This window comes from Melozone crissalis, unplaced genomic scaffold, assembly GCF_028551555.1.
Source record: "Melozone crissalis strain CALT ecotype California unplaced genomic scaffold, PUWL_Pcris_2 ptg000061l_1, whole genome shotgun sequence".
Lineage (NCBI taxonomy): Eukaryota > Metazoa > Chordata > Aves > Passeriformes > Passerellidae > Melozone > Melozone crissalis.
The window spans coordinates 3,440,170-3,459,670 of NW_026535839.1; the positions used below are offsets into that span (position 1 = coordinate 3,440,170).

The 19,501-nt window shown below is 52.5% G+C and overlaps 2 protein-coding genes across 3 annotated transcripts in view; one reads left to right on the forward strand and one right to left on the reverse strand.

Annotated features, from left to right (window-relative positions):
* The window catches only part of NSD1 (nuclear receptor binding SET domain protein 1), a 55,828-nt gene extending 40,692 nt beyond the window's left edge, over positions 1-15,136 (reverse strand). The window contains exon 1 of one of the 2 annotated variants that reach the window (XM_054288234.1): positions 14,510-15,136. In XM_054288234.1, coding sequence (XP_054144209.1) covers positions 14,510-15,136 — 627 coding nt within the window. The remainder of the gene's footprint in view (positions 1-14,509) is intronic. The other variant, XM_054288235.1, reaches the window with a different exon arrangement.
* Positions 15,137-15,172: 36 nt separating this feature from the next.
* Positions 15,173-18,925, forward strand: LOC128944807 (collagen alpha-1(I) chain-like). Its single transcript, XM_054288258.1, has 2 exons — positions 15,173-16,750; positions 17,825-18,925. The coding sequence occupies exons 1-2, from the start codon at positions 15,173-15,175 to the stop codon at positions 18,923-18,925; spliced, it is 2,679 nt and encodes an 892-aa protein (XP_054144233.1).
* Positions 18,926-19,501: the final 576 nt, after the last annotated feature.

Sequence of the window (19,501 nt, forward strand, 5' to 3'; positions counted from 1 at the left end):
CACATTTGAACAGGTAAATATTTGGAGTCACTGCTAGACCCCATTATTTCACCAGCACCAGTTTGTTAATTTCAAAGGTTGCAACATACCGAAAAAGTAACAGTAAGAGACAGTGAAATTTTCCTGACTGAAACGTGATAAAACACCAAGTGTTTATCAGCTGGGGGGGGGGGGAAGGTTGGTATGTACAAGTTAGTAACTCTCCTGTTTCTCATATGTGCTTAGGAAAAAGCTTCACCAGAAAATATTTGAAACCAAAGACAGGCACAATCACAAAAAAATGTATATTCTGATGTTTAGCTTGTATAAGCAGATCTGGTGCTGCTTTGCTCCATAACTACAGAGCAGAAAGGGAGTGTAACAGCAGGCACCCCCTCCAGGACACACACACAGCACTGACCTTGCCTGTCTCCAAAAGCTGCTCACAAGTATCAATTCTGTACACACAGTCACCCAAATCACTCAGATTCTCAGGGCTGTGCAGCAGCCACAAGAACACCGAAATCTTTCAATACACAAACCCTAAAGTGTTTAATGCCATTTCTGTGTCACTGCCCAGGAGCTGAGAGCAGATCCCGTGCTGTTTGTGAAGCACGAAGCCTCTCTGGCTGCATGTGCAGGACCTGTGCCAAGGAGAGGATCCAGGAGCTTTGGTGTTGTGAATAACTGAGCCAAGATGAGATACCATAGGTTTTCACAGATACAAGAGTCCCTATACCCAGCTGTGGGGTATCCTGCCTGTTTAGCAGCACCCACCAACATGTCCCAGGTGGGTTCAGCATTTTAAGAGCTCCAAGAAGCACCCCAGGTATTTTTCCTGCCAGTAATGCTCCTCATTAAAGCTGTTACAGCACAAACACACACCTTTCTGCTTCTCTTCTCCATCCTGCTAACCACCCTGCTCCAGGCACGTCTCTTGCCATACCCAGTTCAACATCCCAGCAACTAAAACACAACAGACCTCTCTAATAAAAGGTATATTCCGTTTCTCATTGAGTTTTATGGCTCTTCTTCATGTGGTTAAAGAAGACACAAAAGAATAAACCCTGTCACATGAAAAAAGGCACGTAATGATGTTATAGACTACATTATTGAAATTCTTCTCACTCACTCATCAAAAGCCACACAATAACTTATTGCTGAGCAGGAGTTCAGGAACAGGGAATGTGAAGAGCACGGGGCAGGGGCTGCAGCCCCTCTCTGCCACTGCCCTGCTGCACCCTCTGTGTCTGCAGCTGGATCTGTGAGCACAGGACCAGAGGAGCTGCCTCAACTGTTCCTTTAAAATGCAGATGCACTTTCAGATGCAAACCCCTTGCTTGAGCTCTTGTAAATGTGACTTTGGCCTCAAATTTTTTTTACAGATTTCCAGTCTGGGTTTTGAGGGATACATGTATATTCCAGCTGATTACCTCCAATGCTGTGCATACACATACAATAGACATGCATCCTTCTGACAACTGTAACCTGAGCACAGGCACTGGACAGAGCAGTAAAACCTCACTGGAGGTTTGCCAGAGCCATTCACATTGATCCACCTGAACGACACCCCCAGCCCCTGCCCTTAGGCAAGTCTGCATTTAAATCAACTCTTTGTCAACCTCCAACACCCCAGCCGAGTGAAAAGGTGGCTTTCAAGAAACTATTCAGACAATGCCTAAACCTCTTTCTAAGAAGTCAGCAGCTATTCTCATTCCTGCCCAGTTTCCTCTCTCATTTCCCCAGCATTAGCAGTCAGGTGTTGGACTCACCATCACCCACCACAAAGTCCCCACCAGTGGGGCACAGAGGCAGATCAGGAAGCATCATGTCCTGAGGGAAGCATCGTGACAGGATGCACTGCAGCAGGTGACTGTCTTGCATATTTTTCCTCTGCAGTCTCCCTAAATCCTACCAACCTGCCAGAGATGCCTTAACACTTTTTTCTTTACAGGGGAGAAAAATCTGATAGACTTTCAAAAGGTGTAATACTGAATAGCCAAGAGCAGAGGAGCAAAAGAAGCAATTATTGTCCTTCCCAGGTACAGTTAAGTTGCTTCCTTTAAACTCTGCAGCATGATAGAAAAATTATAGCCCCAAAGCATATATTCTTATGTCAGAATACAACAAATTTCACTCCTATAAAAATTAGCATTTGCTATGCCAAGATGAAACTGCTGATAAATCCTGATGGCCAAAAATTTAGCCCTGCAGTAAGAGTGACTTTTCTGTGAGCTAAAGAAAGTCAAAGGTTTTTTTAAAAATAAATATTCAGATGTAGTCCCATACATCTGATCACAGCACTGTTCACTTTCAGAGTATGGAAATATTCAAGTATTTAAGCAACAAGGAAATTTGTCGAGCCAGACTGGGTAAAATCCATGTTGTAACCCAGTGCAGATACACTGAAGAAATTAAACCAAGTAAGAGCCTTGGTTAGTGAGGCGGGAAAGGACAGGACCTTCTACATTGACGAGGAACAACAAAGTTTTTATTGTCTGATGTTCTCCTCAAGAGAATCAGCACTGTCCACTCTGTTATCAAATGCTTGGCATTAATTTGCTGTTCAGATGGGACAAGCTACAGCGTGAACTCAATGATATTCAGCATTTCAGATCACTCTGTGCTATTTTTGGACCAAAGAAGACTGTACCTTGCAGATGTTTTTCATCAAATCCTCTCTACCAAAGACCCCAAATGATCACTGTGGAAAGGGTCACAAGCCAAGATTCAGCAGCAGGATGACACAAAAACCACCTGCAAAGTCACATCTTGAATTTGTGCTTTGCCAACCAAACACACCAGTCTGCAACTCACTAAGTGAAATACCAAACGTTGGTGCTCAGCTTCAAGTATCTTAACCCTCTAGAAATTCTCACCATACAAATAATGAAACATTTTAAGCAAAGAAAGCTTAAATTTCCAAGTGTTTTTATTTTGGTAAACATACTGTCAGTCCTCAACTGTCTGTCACTAATCTTCCTCCTCTGAAAATAACCAAATCATTAAAAAGTGGAAAAAATAACCCTTATCCAGTAACCACTCTTGGCTGTCACTGGAAGCTGTTGTTCAATCCATTCATGTTGCTGGACCAAGTGGCACAAAGCAGAAGCACACAAATGCTGACAGCCACAGGGTGCACCTTTCCTGCAGCACTGGACATCTCTGAATAAAAATCAGAGCAGCACCAGCCTCTCCAGTGCAGCTGGGGACGCACTGCAGACACCCCACGTGCCCCAACAGCATGACCAGGGATGTGAGCACCTTGGCAGAGCCACAGCACGACTGAACTGCACACAGAGGGGCAGAGATATGTCTGCTGTTCCAGGCAGTTTCAAATTTGCAATTTCATATAGCCAAAGAGACATCTGTCCAGAGATCAAGCACTGATCTGCAGACATTGGAGCCCTGCACACTTCCAATTCAGACCTGCTTTGGAAAGCTATCGTGGAAATACTTGGCCAAGAATGCCCTATTACAGTTTATTCCTGACTTAATTATAAACAATGTTACTCAATGAAGCCAGGGACAGAACATGTTTTGCAGAAAGGCTGGGGCAGCAAAAGACACTGTGTGTAAGGATGATGAAGTAAAGCAAGAAAGAAGCCACTGATCCCCCAAAAATAATGGAGGAAGATTCTGCCAAGCCTGTTTCAGGCACGAACTGAAGAGAATCAAAGCCAAGGATGAACATAAAAGGAGGTGGCCACATCCAAAGGGTAATTAACCAATAGAGTGTAAACAATGACACTAATAACCTTTTCCTCTGAGTGCACAGCAGATACCTGCCCAGGGCCCTGCAGCAGCAGCATGGCGCGGGGATATCTCCTAGCAGATCTCACCACACTGGTAGCTGCAGGTAAGTCACACCCCACACATGAGCTGCCCAAACAGCACTGCCAGGGGCACAAACAGCAACAACTCTGCCCCACAAACTTCCAGTGCTCTCTTCAAACTTCTCATTCCCAGGCCAGCAACTCTTGTGCTGCTCTCTGCATTCCATCTATGCCCATGACAAATTTGTTCCCAATACCTATTTCTTATTAGTTAGAACTGGAAGCTGGCTGAGGATCAGTCCACACCCTGCCCCCAACCACCACCTTTTATGCTTTTAAGTTTGGTGATCATTATTTTTTCTTAACAGGACGAGATGATAAGAAGCCCATCTAATTCCTATGAGCCAGATATGGCTGAACTGGCTGAAGATCAACAGGTTTTTTACCAGAAATAAACCCTACCAAAATGAACTTGAGGGAAGGTGCCTAGATAGCCTGGGCCTGACAGTCTGCTGGAGAGGGACTTGCAATGACACAGAGTGACAGGACAAGGGGGAATGGCCATAACCTGTGAGTAGGTTTAGATTAAATGTGAGGAAGAAATTCTTCCCTGTGAAGGTAGTGAGACCCTGGTACAGGCAGCCAGAGATGCTGTGGCTGCCCCTGGATGCCTGGAAGTGGTCAAGGCCAGGCTGGATGGAACTCTGAGCAATCTCATCTACCAGAAGGTGTCCTTGCCCATGGCAGGGCATTGGAACTGCATTGCCTTTAAGGCCCCTTCAAACCCAAACCATTCTGTGATTCTATACAGAAGTTACCCACTGACACAACCAACCCCACAGTGGTGTCACAGGTGCCCTGTGCCTAGGACAGGCCACTCCCAGCTCCTGCCATTTCAGCAGAACAAGTTATTCACCCTCTGCCCTCACAAAGGAGAGGCAGCAACTGGGGCAAGTTTTTCCTATCAAAATAATTCCAGAACAAGCCTGGAAGGCTAAAGCTAAAGCTACTCCAAGAGTCTTCAGGAGATGGAACTTCCCTTCAGCTACAGCACAACCTCACTGAGTTAGCAGAGTTTAATACAAAGCAGAGCAGTTTTAACCTCAGCACTGAGCTGTCCATACAGCTCCTGTCCCAGGGGATCCACATCCTTTAACTCTGCTCATAGAAACCAAGCAGCAATGGATGCAACTCCCATGCAGTGACTGCTGCTGACAGATAGTTAAAAGGTCAACTCCCACCTCTGCTCTGCTCTTAATGAAGGGAGAATGGAAAGTAGTCTGAGTGATCCATGGTTCATTACTTCATTCAGCCCCAGCACTCCTGCACTGAGAAATGAACAGACACAGAGATGAGGAGAGGAATTGGGAAATAACTTTTGCTTGGGAATGCTGCATGGAAAGGTAAAAAGGAGGAGACTACGAACAACAACAAAGCAAAATTAGTAGCTGCTTGTGATGGAAGCTAGAAATAATAATTCTCATTAGCAAAGATTCATGTTTTAAAGAACATTTTCTGAAATCAAACCCAAACTGATTAAAAAAAACCCACCAAAATTTGAAAAATAATTAAACTGTATGTGCCTGATAGCCTAAGAAATATTTGAAACTAAGCAAGCAGAGATCACCAAAGTTTCCTCCATACCAAGTACCATTACCAAGCACAGGAGCTTTAAGCCTTTACAGAGAGAGGCTGCAATGCTGACCCTGCACTCCCTGTGACAAAACTTCCAGGAATCAATCCCTGCACAGGGAAAGGGGCAGGCCCAACTGGAGCCCACATGGACAAAACCCCCACCCAAACCACAGCACACAATGGCATATCTGAAGAAATCAGAGTAATAATCACACTGGCACTTCATGGCAAGCTTCAAATCAAACAGAGCAGCTGGAGAAGCCTGCTGGAAGCCCATGGGCAGCCTGTGCTGCTGGGACCTGGAGACATGCTCTTCATCCCAACTGCTCCAGTCTTCTTCAGCCTCAGCACTGCAGCAAAAAGCAAACAGGCATCTGACCTACATTCATGTCTGAGAATGACACTGCCTCTTATCTGGGATCATAATCATCCAGAAGTGTTAAGTACTCACTAATCAAATATTCACTAGCAAAAAATACAGCAGAAATGATGATACAGACCAAACTTCTGTTATTAACATGCTTGCAGGTTATTTGCTGTCTTTGGCCAGTTTTTATTACCATCTTCCAGGGTACTGAAGTTTTTCAGGGTCCATATGTACCTATGAACCATCCTGAAAGGTTAAAATCAAGAGAGCAGATTGGACTACTTTGAGTAATTCCTACAGCCTGAAACATTCCTATCAAGTTCAGGAGTTATCCACATACAGATATTAAATAAAGAATGTACTGAGGAGAGAACACAAAGTTTCAGTCTCCAAGATAACTGGGTAAAAGCATCCCTGTTTCATTCAGTGGAAATAGTTTTCCTTACAGATTGGATGGAAGAGCAGTGCAAGAGAAAGCTTTGGCACTTCAGCACCCCAACTACCAGAAATGCACCTGACAGCAAGGTTTGAGGGAGGCAGGAGGAGGAAGGGGGAGAGAAGGGATGTGAACTCATCCAGATCCCAGTGGAGAGAAATCCACTCACACACAGAAGACTTCAGACCACTTCCAGGAGCCTGAAGCAGAGGACAGACTCTCACATTTGCTTATCTGCACACATTTTAAATGATAAACCACATTCTCTTTAAATCTGTCTCTTTTAATCAGCACTAATTGTTTCAGTGAGCCAAGAACTGCTGGCATTACCAAAAGTTTGCAAATTCTCACAAAGAACAATTACCCACAAATATCTTCTTATGTCAGAGAACAAACAAAAAAACCACAAACTGAAACCAGGTCATCAGATTTTCCCCCTTTTCAGCCTTACTTTTGTGCTCCTCTATGTATTATCAAATTGCTCACAAGCAAGACATTGGTTAAACACAGCACCCATTTTTCAGACATGAAGTTTCTAAATCTATGAAATGAAAAACAGATTCAAACTGTGCAAAATGAAACTTGGCTATTCTCATTTATATATGTATGTTCTATTCATTACAGCTTAAGCTGTAACCAGAATGAAGCAGAATGAGAGAACAACATGTACAGTGCAAAGAGTGAATACTGTAATAAAACCTCAAGAGCTAGAAAGTGTGAGTTTGGGCTGATTTAAATAAAATGAACTGGCTTGTTGCTTGGTTTGGTTGTTGGTGCTGTTTGGGTTTAAGTCCATGGAATTCTTTAAAAGCAACAAACATTTAAGGAGGGGCTTACAAATCTCATCTTCTGCAGAAGTTTTTATTTACCCACAGGAAAGAAGGGATAATCCCACTTTGCTAGTCCAAATAAAAAGATGCCTCTTACACAAAACCAAAACCTCCTGAAAATGAGATGGCATTCAGCATGTAAGTCCCCCTACCCAAAACCACCATTTTTCCAAAAGAAACAAAATTTCTATTCATACAAACTTAAGTTTGAATCTGCACTTATAACTTTGACTGCTTTTTCTGAATTCCTACTAAAATTGAAATCAGAACTTTTGAACACTAACAGGGCAATAAATTTATCTGGTGCTTATTTATTTCTTTACATCCACACCCAAAGCCATGACCTGAGGAAGGTTCATGCTTCAGGCACCAGGTACTACAAACTTATGCTTCCAAACCTTTCTGTGATGAATCCAGCTTCCTAAACATGGTGAACACTGTGAGAGGACTGACAACTACAATCAAGAGGAACCTGACTTGTTTTACTGCTGCTATTTAGGAATCTGAGGGCAGTCACCACATTAGCCAGAACAGTAGGAAGTCTGAACAGGTGCTTGGGGAAAATCAAACAACAGAGTAACATCAGGGCAAGGGGAGGAACTATTAAAAGGGTGATAACCACTCTGCTCCTCACCCTTCTTATGAGGCAACAGAGGGTTTCTATCTTTCCATCAACAATGGGAGGGAAAAGTCATGAACACACTCCTCCAAAACAAGTGGAACATGGAAGCTTCAAGCAGGGCTGAGGGTGAGAGCCTCCCTGCACACTCAGCACTGCAGGCACTACAGGAGCTGAAAAAGAAACGGGCAGTTTCCAGTGTGCTGAGGTACGACTGTGCAGGAAATTAGCTGTTCACTTTTTCCTAAAGAATACCACACCAAAAGGCATTCCATCCTCTGGCTTGGATGCAGCACTTGAATTGCTCCACCCAACTCAACACTTCTGGTGTCTCACATGCAAAAGTCAATGCCTGAAAATATAAAAGGAGTCCCAGTGCGTTATTTCTGATGAGTGTATGAAGGTTAAAACAAATTACTCTGCTATTTTATTGTATAATTATTTTACTGTAAAGCTGTTTTTTCCTGAAGAGCCCAGCAGTGGGATGAGCTATCTCCAGCAGCATCCACAGCTGTCCCAATTACTGCACGTGACCAACAGAACAAGTTCCCTACCAAGAACTCACTCAAAGCTTTTCTTGCCAATCCTTCCTACCCCAGTGGCCAACTCCGTGAGGAGGAGGATGGGAGAACACAGGGGAAGCCTCCAGGACTAGAGATGTGCTGCCCTTTTCCTGTGATTCAGCCACCAACAGAGCTCCCAAAACTCTCCCCTCCCTGATGCCACTCGTGTGGCGTCCCTTCCACCTGCAGCCTTGCTCTTCACCCAGAACCCCAGCAGCACCTCAGCCCCACAGAGACAGCAGGGATGCTGCTGGAAAAGCACAGAATCCACCTGTGGATTGTGCAGCTCCATCACTGCCAAGCCTACAACCAGTGCAGGCAATGAGCTGGGACAACTCAGCACAACCCTTCTGCTCTGGTTGTGCTAGAGACAGCAGTGAAGGCACCCAGCCAGGACCAGCCTGTCCTTGAGAGGGAAACAAGTGATACACAAGGTGACTTTTCTCCCAACTTCTCTTTGCCATTTTTCCAAAGAACTGTGTGAGATAAATCTTAATGATAACCAAGAAGAGGCAGCATGTCAATTTTAACAAGTGCTTTACCATCCTTCAGTAGAGGCAAGACACACTGCTGAAATTCCTCTGGGCTTCATCAATGCTTTTGGACACAAAAGAGATGGATGCACACCCAGGCCATCTTTATCTCTGTCACACATTTAATCACTGCTGTGAGCAGCCTCACTGGAACCAGATTTCTAATGCAACAAGAACAGAGCACTTCAGCTGGCACCTGCTCCAGCACAGGGCAGCATCTTCCCCTGTCCTTGGCACTGGGGTCAGGAGCACCCACTCAGATCAGCCACAGCAATGCCTGAGCTCCTAGCCAGGACTGAACCACTGGGGCTCCAAACTCTGCACCTCTGCTTTCCTCAGCATGGCAGCACAGCTCTGCAGCCATGACAAACTCCCCTGTGTTACCATTCTTCACCAGATGGCTCTGTGCAGACAGAACAAACACAGGTCATTGTTTTTTGGTATTAAAAGTGGCATTCACCTAAGCTGTTGAGTTTTTTAACTCCTAGGACAACCCCCTGCCTGATTTCTTCTTTCTGATGCTTCTATTCCCTTTGCCTTTCTAAATGCCAGAGCAAATAATTGAAAAGCAATCAAAATTACTATACATAAGCTGGCACTCACAGGCAAGAAAAGCAGAAGTATATTCCAAGCAACTGCGCTGAAAATTGATCATCATCTATAACACAAATTTCTGAGTTACAAATATACTTTTAATACCATCTCAATTATATCTTAGAGAACACTGCTTTTTTCTTAGGGCTAAAATAACTTGACCATATTTAGAGTTCACCTCTTGAGTGAGCTACAGATTTGTTCAGTTAACTTGGGAAAATTTAAAAAAACCCCACTTAATAATTGTTGTACATCACACAGTTTAACCCCACTTCTGGGAACAAGAGTGCAATAAGGTACAACAAGAAGCTGCTACATTGCAAGAGGCAATAAACAAATCCATGACTTCATGCAGAATATGCTGCTCTGAAGTCAAAGGTTACTGCTACAGCATCAAACTGAGCCACTATCATTGATTTTAATTTTACCAAGGCTTGAGAAGGAGTTGTAACAATAAAACTTGAATCACTACCCTCAACAACCTAACACTCATTAGGAAGAAAAGGTTCAAGTTGTGGGAGACACACTCTTCCAAAAGAAATCCCCAGCACATATAGGCATTTAGCATGGTCTGAGAGGCAGCATTCAGCCCAAAAATACACCTGCAAAAGCCAATTTAATTGCTACTATTGCCAGACTCACAACTGCAAATAGTATATTAACCAGGACATTGCTTTAACAGCTTCTCTCCTGCTCAAGTTTTAAAAGTAAGTTTTAAATTTGGTAAGCAGAAATTACACAGAGGCTTCTGTCATTAAATGCAGTAAAACATCACTTTCAAAACTGTCCATCTGCAAGCAAATACCTCTGGTTTTGCTATTTGCAAACAGACAGGTTCAGCTTCAGAACATGAACCACAGAGGCATCAGTTATTCAAATTTCACACAGCACACCAGCTATTTTCTAGAGAAACCAAGTCATTTCCTGTAAAACCATGTACACAAATAGATATTTCACACCTAATCAGCAATCAGAAAACAAATACAATAAAACAAGAAGAGGAAGGGCAATCTCAGCCAAATGCTATGATAAAACTTCCAGGATCCAACCGGCTGTGCAGGAGAGCTCTGGATCCTACAGACTGCTCAAAACCCTCAGAAGGAGCTGCTCTCACACACTGCAGGTCCTGCTGTGACAGCCCCTAACACCCCCTCACTCACACCTCCCCATGACCAAGTGGCAATGCAGCATCACCACACCGTGAAAGCATGAAGTCATTAAGGACCTTAAAAATTTATGGTCAAGCAATAACACAGGCAAGGACAGGGCCCTCACGTTGGTAATTCCCATTCTTCTGGACACTCACCATGGCTGGAGTCCTTCATAGGTGAGTTTAGAGCTATTTGAAACAGGAATGCCCTTCAGTACAAGGCCTGGTGGGTGCCATCAGGCTGCACAGCAAGGCAAGATCCAGCTACAAGCTCTTTTCTGTGAAATAATACCATCTTCCAAACAGTGTAAATCCTACTGGCAAAGGGGGATGTGCGCCAGATCACAGGCATGGGGACAGTAGCACACAAAGACCCCGTTCTCTCCAGATGCACAGAGCAGGAGATGATGCTTGCAGGAATCACTGAGAGCCAAACAGAATTCATCTCCTCACCAGGAAGATGTCAATTGGCCAAGGAAATTTATGTTCCCTGCTAAAACAAACCACTGCCATATCTACTGTATCTCAGGGATATAATGTTATCAGTAGTTAGTTACACCTCGGATCAACAGTCTGTAGTAGGAGATTCTTTCAGAAATGTTTACAGGAGTAGGGAGGATCACGTGGCTTTAGTTCCTTCATTTTATTTTTAGCAGAGAGAGAAATGGCACCAGACACATCAGTTAATAGACCAAGCACCAGAGTAACTCTCACATAGGCAACATGAACACTTTATAGTGAAAGTACCCTCCCACAGCTGCTGATTAGAACACAACTCAAGGTCATAATGGATTAATTCCAGAGAGGACTCTGCTGGCCTTCAGTACTTCTAACACAGTGCAAACAGTGTGATTCTGGTAAAGCAAAAACCTTCCTGGAACATTACAAACACGCCTCACTCATTCCTCACACCCAGCCTCTGGAAGCAGCAATTCTTAGGGACAAAACATCTGGCTCTAAATTTCCCTGTACCTCACTTCCTCACTATCATTACCGGAACATCACAGTCCTGCAGCATGGGAATGGACAACAAGGAAATGATAATGAAAGCAACACTGAGCCTCATGCAAGCCTCTGCACATCCTGAAGTCTGAAACCATCAGGGTCTCACGGAGAAAACAGCTTGAGAATGCAAAATGTATACACAGCAGGAGTGGCCCAGATGTACCTGAATCCAAGAACTCTCTGCTTCCTCGAACGCTCAATTCTGCAAATCGAATTATTCAAACATACTTTGCGTGTACTAACTAAAAACCAACAAACCAACAAACTGAAGTATTAAGGCATCAAAAGTTACATTAGAAGAGTAAAATTTTCACGTGACAGTTCTGCAAGAAACAGGCCCACCTTGCCCCAATTCCTCAGCATCTAAATCCAAGCAACATCTATGGCACTCAGACTTTCACCTTCCCCAGCACTGGAGTCTGGACTAGGGTACATAATGCTGCCCAGGGCCTCTGCAAGTTGGAAATGCCAGGAGAGCACCACAGACAAACTCACACCAGGATGGTAAAGAACAGAGATACCAAGAACAACCACCCATTTAAATTTAAATGGCCATAGCCCAACATGTACACAAGGCACCAAGCCAGCAGCTGCCAGCAGTCACTGTATCACCACCTCTGGAGAACATGACCCAAGAAGTGATGCTATAATTTCCTTCTCCACAACACAAAATCTGTCAGGAGATGCTGGAAAGTTCAGACACCCTTAAGGGAAGATTAAGGTGGCACTTAAAATAGTTTTAGTTCAGAATATGCACATCCCTCTTTACAACTGAATGGCACCTGAGCAACCTCCCCTGTTTGGGGAAATGTGTGAGAGCAGCAGGTGCCAGGGCTATTAACAAATCCCCGTGCAAAACAATACCTGTCACCACCCCTCCTGCCCAGAGGCATTACTTAAATGCTGGATTTTGCATCTCACTTAAGACTAAACCAAATTCTGGCCCTTCTGCTCCAAGCACTCTTGAAATTTGTGCCTTTTCAAGGCAAGCATCAATTCTTACAAGGGACAGACACAGACATGGGAAATACACACACACACTTCCCTCTTGGCAAAACAGGAAGTTTGAGCAGTAGTGGCACACTCAGAGCCATGAGCTTCAAAAATGAAAGCTCTGAGACAGTCATGCTGTAAGGTGGAGACCCATCAACAAGCAGCATAAAGCTGATACCCGTTAAGAGTAGCCCAGCTATGACACACAGCTGTGCAGAACTCCCAGGGATTCGTGATGCCTTTTTTGGGGTGGGTTTTTGTTTCAAGTTTTAGCAAGTTCTCAAAAAAAAAATTATTTCAGTTACCAAACACAGATGAGACTGGCATTGAATACCTAAATTAATACATGACCTGAAGAGCAAACCTGGATATTTCTAACTACTATGTCATGTTCAACCATTAAAAGATTTAAATTGCCTCAGAGGTAACTTGGCACTTGGCCCTGTCTTTTCCCATTCCACAAGCAGTGGGGCTAAATGAAGGACTACTGCATTTACTCACTGAAGAAAGAATGCAAGACTCAGGAAAAGCAGGACCCCAGGCTGCCTAAAAAATGCTTTTCTTATTTGCATTTTTTTAGGAATGCAGCTGTGCTCTCAAGTCACCAGAACAACTCAGCAAGGCTAACTACAGCACACAGGTAAGGCAGTTTCACTGAAAAGTCAACCCTCGTTGCATATTCAAATAACAGGCTCCCGTCACTGGGACGGTTTTGTCACTCTACCAGCTGCAGTTCTGTGGAGCACGTTGTAAAGGCAAGTGTTGTGAAAGTACCTCTGCGAGCTTCTGTTTACAAAGTGAGACCCTCCCACAACTGCATCACCGAGCACATGTCTGCGAGAGATCCCTGCTTTCCTCTGCAAAACAAAACTGAAGAGATGCTCAAACCTCAGACCCACAGCAGCCTCTCACCACCAGAGACAGAGGGATTCTTCCCAAGGAACGCTGAAGAGTAAAAACTGTTCCACAAACAAATTCAGCTGCTGTCAGCATCTTCCTGAAATCGCCCCTTGCACGGGCACTCTGTGACAAGGGCTGCCCACCTCCCAGAGCACGCAGCAGGAACGCGGAGTGTTCCCAAAGGAACACAATCCTGCCTCCCACAGCACGATCTGTCCGGCATCAGCGGCTCTACTGAAATTAGAGAGCAAGATGGTTTCGGTATTAGTCCTATCAAAGGAGCTAATCTTCAAACCCTGCATCAATACTTTAAGTCCAGAGTATCCTCCAGCAGGGAACCTTGAGGTTGAAAAACATATTGAAGAAATAAACAAGGAAAACCCCACACAACTGAAAACTGAAGGAAATATACATATATGGCTGCAAATGAAAGGTTACACTGAGAAACATCTCTTATACTTGGATTCAAAAGCAAATTACACAAAAAATTTACTAAATGCATCTATCTCCTTTCAGAACTCCTACTACAGTTCCATCTGTTCTGCTTCTTATTAATTATATTATAATTAAAGGAATTTGTGAGTGTAGAGAGGAATTAAAAGAAACAAACAAAAAAGTCCGCCTGAATAAGAGGCAAGGTCTGCTCCCCGTGAGGTCTGTCAGGCCATGACACGGCCTCTCCCCGGCCACCGCCAAGGTCTCACAGCTCGGGAACCTCAGGCCTGGCCAGACAAAGAGCCTCTGACAGCGTTCAGCCGGAGCGGCAGGAGATGGGAACGCTCCCTCCTGCCCTCCTCATCTGCACCGCGCTCAAAAAAACCCCTTCCAACGGGGAAAAAACTCCACCGAACTCCGCAGCGAGTCGCTGGGCAGATGGATGATGCCTCTTATTCCTGACGGGAGAAAAAGCGGTGGGGGGAGCGCGGGCGGCCGCGCCGGGACACAGGTGCGCGGTGAGCGCGGTGACAGCCCGCGCCGGCCCCGGCGGGCTCCCCTCGCTCGGTAAGATGGCTCCCATCCTCCGGGGTGCCGGGGCGAGGGAGGCAGCGCGGCCGGCCCGGCCCGGCCCTGCCGCACCGCAAAATGGCAGCGGCCGCGGCCCCCCCGCCCGCGCCCCGACAGTGCTTACGAGTTGCAGGGCGGCCGAGGACTCCGGCTGCTCCCCGGGGCCGCCGTCCGGCACGGACTCGGCCGGCTGCAGGCGGCTGTCGGGGCCCCGCTGCGGAGCTGAGCGGCCGCGGCTCCGCGGGCCGGGCTCTGTCGCCGCCTCCTCCTCGTCGTCGTCCTCGTCCTCCTCCTCTTCCTCGTAGTCGTCGTCGTCGTAGTCGTCGTCGTCGTCCTCCTCCTCCGGAGTCTCGGCGCCCTCCTCCTCCTCCTCCTCCAGCGCCTCCTCTGCACCGTCCCGCAGGAGTAGGGGGAAGGCCCGGGCCCCGCGGGGCACCTCGGCCGCAGGGTCCTGCGCCCCGGGCAGGCGGGGCCCCGGCGAGCCAGGGTCGGGCAGGGCCTCAGCGCCGTCGGCGGCACCGCCGAGGTACTCGGCGTTGATCATGGAAGCCAAGTCCTGCAGCCGGCGCAGCGGGATGTAGCAGGACGACGGGTCCTGGCCGTAGCCGGGCTTGGCGGCCGCCAGCTGCATGGCGGGCGGCTCGGGGCCGCGGGCCTCGCCGAAGGGGCCGCCCTTGGGCTCGGCGGCCGACAGCGAGGTGCCGAAGGGGACGAGGCAGCTGCGGCGGCTCACTTCGCAGGCCTGCTCCATGCCGGGCGGCGGGCATCCACCTGCGGGCACAGCACAATGGGGTCAGCCCAGCCTGCACCGCAAAATGGCAGCCGCACCCGGGGGCCGCGTTGGGCTCCGCCGGCCCCGCTCCGCCACCGCCGGATTACAGGCCCCAGGCCGCGGCCCGGCCACCCCGGCTCGGCACGGCCGGCGCCGGGGTCGCTCGCCCTGCTGAGCGCTGCCGCAGGGCCGCCGCTCACCTGCGGGTGCCGCGGGCGGCTCGGCGCCTGCCCCCGGAGCGGGCGGATGGGGAGACGCGCCGACCCGGCCCGGCCAGGCCCCGCCGCCGCTCCGCCGCCTCCCTCCTCCTCCCTCCCCCGCATGCGCGCGCCCGGCGCCGCCGCCGCCATCCCGCGAGGGCGCGCGCCCGCCCCGCGCGCCCCCGCTCTTGGGGTTCGGCGGCCGCGGCCAATCAGCGCGCGCGCGCCCGCGCGCGCCTGCCCCCCCCTTCCACCCCCCCCGCACGAGCAACCCCCCCTCGATGGCCCCCCCCCCCATCTCGGAAGGGGGAGGTGGGGAGGGGGCGCTCAGTGCTGCCCCCCCCCGGCGCGCCCCGGCCCGGCCCGGCCTGCCCCGCTCCCCGCATCCCCCCGCCCGGCACCGCGGCCTCGGGGCCGCCACCCGCACCTCCATCGCAGGCGGCGGCAGGGGGCACCGGCCGGGACGGGACGGGGCGGCCCCGCAGTGTCTCCCCCGCCGCTCCCCCCCGCCTCCCCCCCACGCCGGGCAGGCCGCGGGCCTGCGAACGGCGGCGGAGCGGGCGCCAACAAAATGGAGTCGGCCAGGCCCTGCGCCCCGGCGGGGCACCCGGGCGGAGCCGGTCCCCGTGCACCGCTCGGCAACGCTCCCGGCCCCGGTGCCCGCGGGCGGTCAGCGGGGCGGGTGGCGCGGGTCGCCGCCCGCCTCCGCTGGGTTCGGGTTGCCCCCTGCCATTGTCCGCCGCGCCCCGCGGGCCGGCCCGGCGCCCCCGCCGCGCTCCCCCGCCGCCCTCCCGCGCACCGGCGGGCCGGGCCGTCGCCCTCCGCGGGGATGCCGTGCAGAGCCGTGCGAGCCTTGCCGAGCCTCGCCCGCCGGGGAGCGGCGCCGGGTGCCCGCGGCCTGGCTGTCCTCGCCGGGCTCCGCCGCTCCCGGACAGCCGCGCTCCCACCCGCCCTCCCGCCGCCGAGCGGCGCGCACCGGCCCCGCGCCCGCCCGTTCCGCCGGGACGGGCTGCCACCGCCGCCCCCCGCAACCGGCCCGCGGCGGGCGGCGGCTCCGTCGCTACCTCCGCTGCGGGCCGGGGTCTCCGCCGCCAGCCGCACGGGTCCGGGCGCCGCGCCGCGCCGCCGCCGCACCGGCACGGCTGGGCAGGCACGGGGCGGGGGGCAGCCGGGGCAGCGCGGGGATGTGGCACCGGGGCGGTGCTGCCCGGGCCGCGCGGGGGGCAGGGCCGCGCTGCCGCCCCCCGGGGTGCCGCCGCGGGGCTCGACGCGGCGCTGCCCGGGCGGACCCGCTCCCCCCGCCGCCAACGCTGCCCTTTGTTTCGCCCCCCCCTCCGCCGTCCCGGCCGTGCGGGAGCCCCCGGCCGTGCTGGCGCCGCGCTCCCCCCGCCGGGCTGGGCCCCGGAGCAGCCGCTCTGCGCACCCAGGCAGGGAGCACCCGCTGCCCGGGCCTCGCTGCCCCGCAGGCGCAGCTTTTCCCCGCTGAAACGCTGTCCTGGAGCGGCTGCGGGCTGGCACCTCAGCAGGGCACTCAGGACTTGCCTCCTCCCTGCCTGCGCACCTTGGCAGCCCCGCTGAGGGCACCTGCCTTCCTAGTGCCCCTGCCGTCTTGCCCATGCACTTCCTCTGCCCTGTCTGTGGCTGGTGATGGAGCAACCATTTCTCCCAGCATCTGCTCCTGAGGAGCCACACCAAGGTCCCCGACCCACTGCCACCCCACTGGTGTGCTGCAGCCCCGGAGAGACTGCCATGTTCAGCTCATGCCACTCCAGCACACCCACGGAGGGTGGGGTTGCTCGGCAGGAAGCTCGTGACATGTTTGTGCCTTCGAGGTCCCAGCCCAGGGCTCAGCTGGTGCCACCTGACCTATTTTAGGCCCTTTCCCTCCATGCTCATGTGCCATGGTGACATGTGGGAGCTGGGGCCACGCTGTGCCCCAGTGCTGAATGAACTTGGCACTGAGTTCCAGTATCCACACAGGTCTTCCCACCTTCAGAGAGCTGGGGCATCACCCAGTGTGCCTGGATCCCTTGGTTTACACCTGAATGGGGGAAATATATCGTCCATCTCTCAGGGATCGACTGGGAGTCGCAGCCTGGCACACCTGGGAGAGGCCCCAACAGCCAAGTTTCCTCCTTTCCCATTGGAGCAACCTGCCATGCACGTTTCTGCCAGGTTCCCAAAATAAAGCTAGTGGTTTATTTATACCCCCCCAGGGGCAGGCAGGGCGTGTGAAGAGCAGGAACGCCTGGTGTCCTCCCAGAGCCTGGTGTCTGAGGCCCAGTGAGCGACCTGGGGAGATGTTTAGGGCTGTTCCAAGCAGAGGAGCTGTACCCTGGGCACTGTCACCAGCTGCCCTCCTTCTGCAGAAGTGCCCCCTCTTAGGCTGAGGGGGGAGAGCCAGGGCCACCATCAGGACACGTCCCAGCCTGGTTTCCCCCTGTGAGCCCTTGGTCCGTGGGCACAGGGCACAGCACACCCCGACGGGACACTGGTGTGCAGGGCTGTCCTGCTTGGGCAGCGATGCCCGGGCGGCTCCGCACACCCGAGGCACGTCCACATCCCGCTGTCCCCGCGGGGCCCCGCAGCGATCCACCTGCAGCCCTGTGGGTATTGGGAGGAGCACGGCAGCGGTGGCGGGGTGCCCTCAGACGCACTTCCCATCTGCTGTGTCACCTCTGCCCGTGCCACGGCCAGGCCCGCAGGAAGGGCCCTGCTCCGGCCCGTCTCTTCCGGCAGAGAACAGGGAAATGGCATCCCGACCGCTGCCGCCCGCTCCCGCCCGGATGTGCGGCACGCCGGGCAGCGTGGCCGGCCCCGCCGCCTCACGGCTTTGTCTGCGGGCTGCAGCGAGGGGCGCGGGGGCTGCGGCCGCCCCACCGCGGGGTTCGCCCTCAGCCCCCACCCCGCCATCGTGCTCACCCCCGGCCCAGCCCCGCGCCCAGCGCTATGGCCGGTCAGGCCGGCAGCCACGGAACCGCCGGCACTGCGGGCTCCCTCTGCAGGCCCCGGTGCCCGCGCACAGATCGCATCCCGGCGCCCCCACGGGAACGGCCCGGTGCCCCCGCGCCCGGCGGGAATGCGCATCCCCGGCTCCCGCCATGGCCGCTCCGCCCCCGCGGGGATGCCGAAGGCACCGCGGCCCCGCACCGGGGGCTCCCCCGCGCTTTCCCCGAGGGAGATGAGGAGCGGGGAGCCCCATACCCCAGCGCGGAGGGAGCCGTGGCCCGTGCGGGTCCCGCGGGAGCCGCGGGCAGGATGGGCTGGTTGCGAGTCGCCTCCGGCCGCGGATGTTCGCCGGGGCGGGGCCTGGGGGGAGCGCGGACCCCGGGGGCAGCACCGGGATCCTGCACAAAGGGCCGGGGGCGGTGGCTGGAAGCCGTGGCCGTGGGGCTGGATCGCGGCCGGGAGCGTGGGCGAAAGGGTTAAGGAGTCGCGGCGGGCAGGGGGAGGGCTGGCCCGGCCAAGGGAGAGGAAGGAAGCAGAGGAGGAGAGGAGCGGAGAGCATCCTGCCCGGAGGGTTTGCCTGGGGCCCCCTTTCCCCCAGGAAGCGGCTTGCGTGGCCTGAAACCGCAGGGATGGAGCGGCGGGAGCCGGGACCATGGGTGGGGCTCAGCCCGGCTCCGTGCCCCCAGGCGCGGCTGCACCGGCCCGGTGTCCCCGGCTCGGGGGCTGCTCCTCTTGCCGGGGTGACCTCTGAATCCCAGGTCCCTCACCTCGCAGTCCACCTGCCTAGGTGCTTCCATAGCCCCCCGAAACCTTGCGGGGGCAGCCCAGGGACACACAAGGGCGGTGGGTGCGGGCAGAACCGCTGGCAAGAGTTGCAGGGGACAGGAGCCATCACTGCTGAGCAAATCCGCCCGGCGCGGAAGAGCTGTCGCTGCACTGTCACCTGGAGGCTGCTCTCTGCAGCAGCCATATGCAGCATGGGGATAATCCCGAGGGGCCGAGGCCCAGGGTGCCCGTCTGGGTGCTGCAGCTGCTCTCGGGACTGCCCTGCTTCCCCAGCCCTCAGGTTGCCCCCATCCTCAGCTTAGGGGGTGCACAGGGCTCTCAGCCCCGAGCAAGGAGGCTGAGCTCACGCTGGGCTTTGATCCATCCATCCCAGGTAGAGCCAGGTTCACCAGGCTCGAGTGCCCATGGG

What these genes read in the sequence shown, in the direction of transcription:
- LOC128944807 (XM_054288258.1), top strand. Translation starts at nt 15,173, where the DNA reads ATGGGGTCAGCCCAGCCTGCACCGCAAAATGGCAGCCGCACCCGGGGG. An exon ending in CGCCGCGCTCCCCCCGCCGG is followed by an intron (nt 16,751 to 17,824) that starts GCTGGGCCCCGG and finishes CCGTGGGCACAG; the next exon opens with GGCACAGCACACCCCGACGG.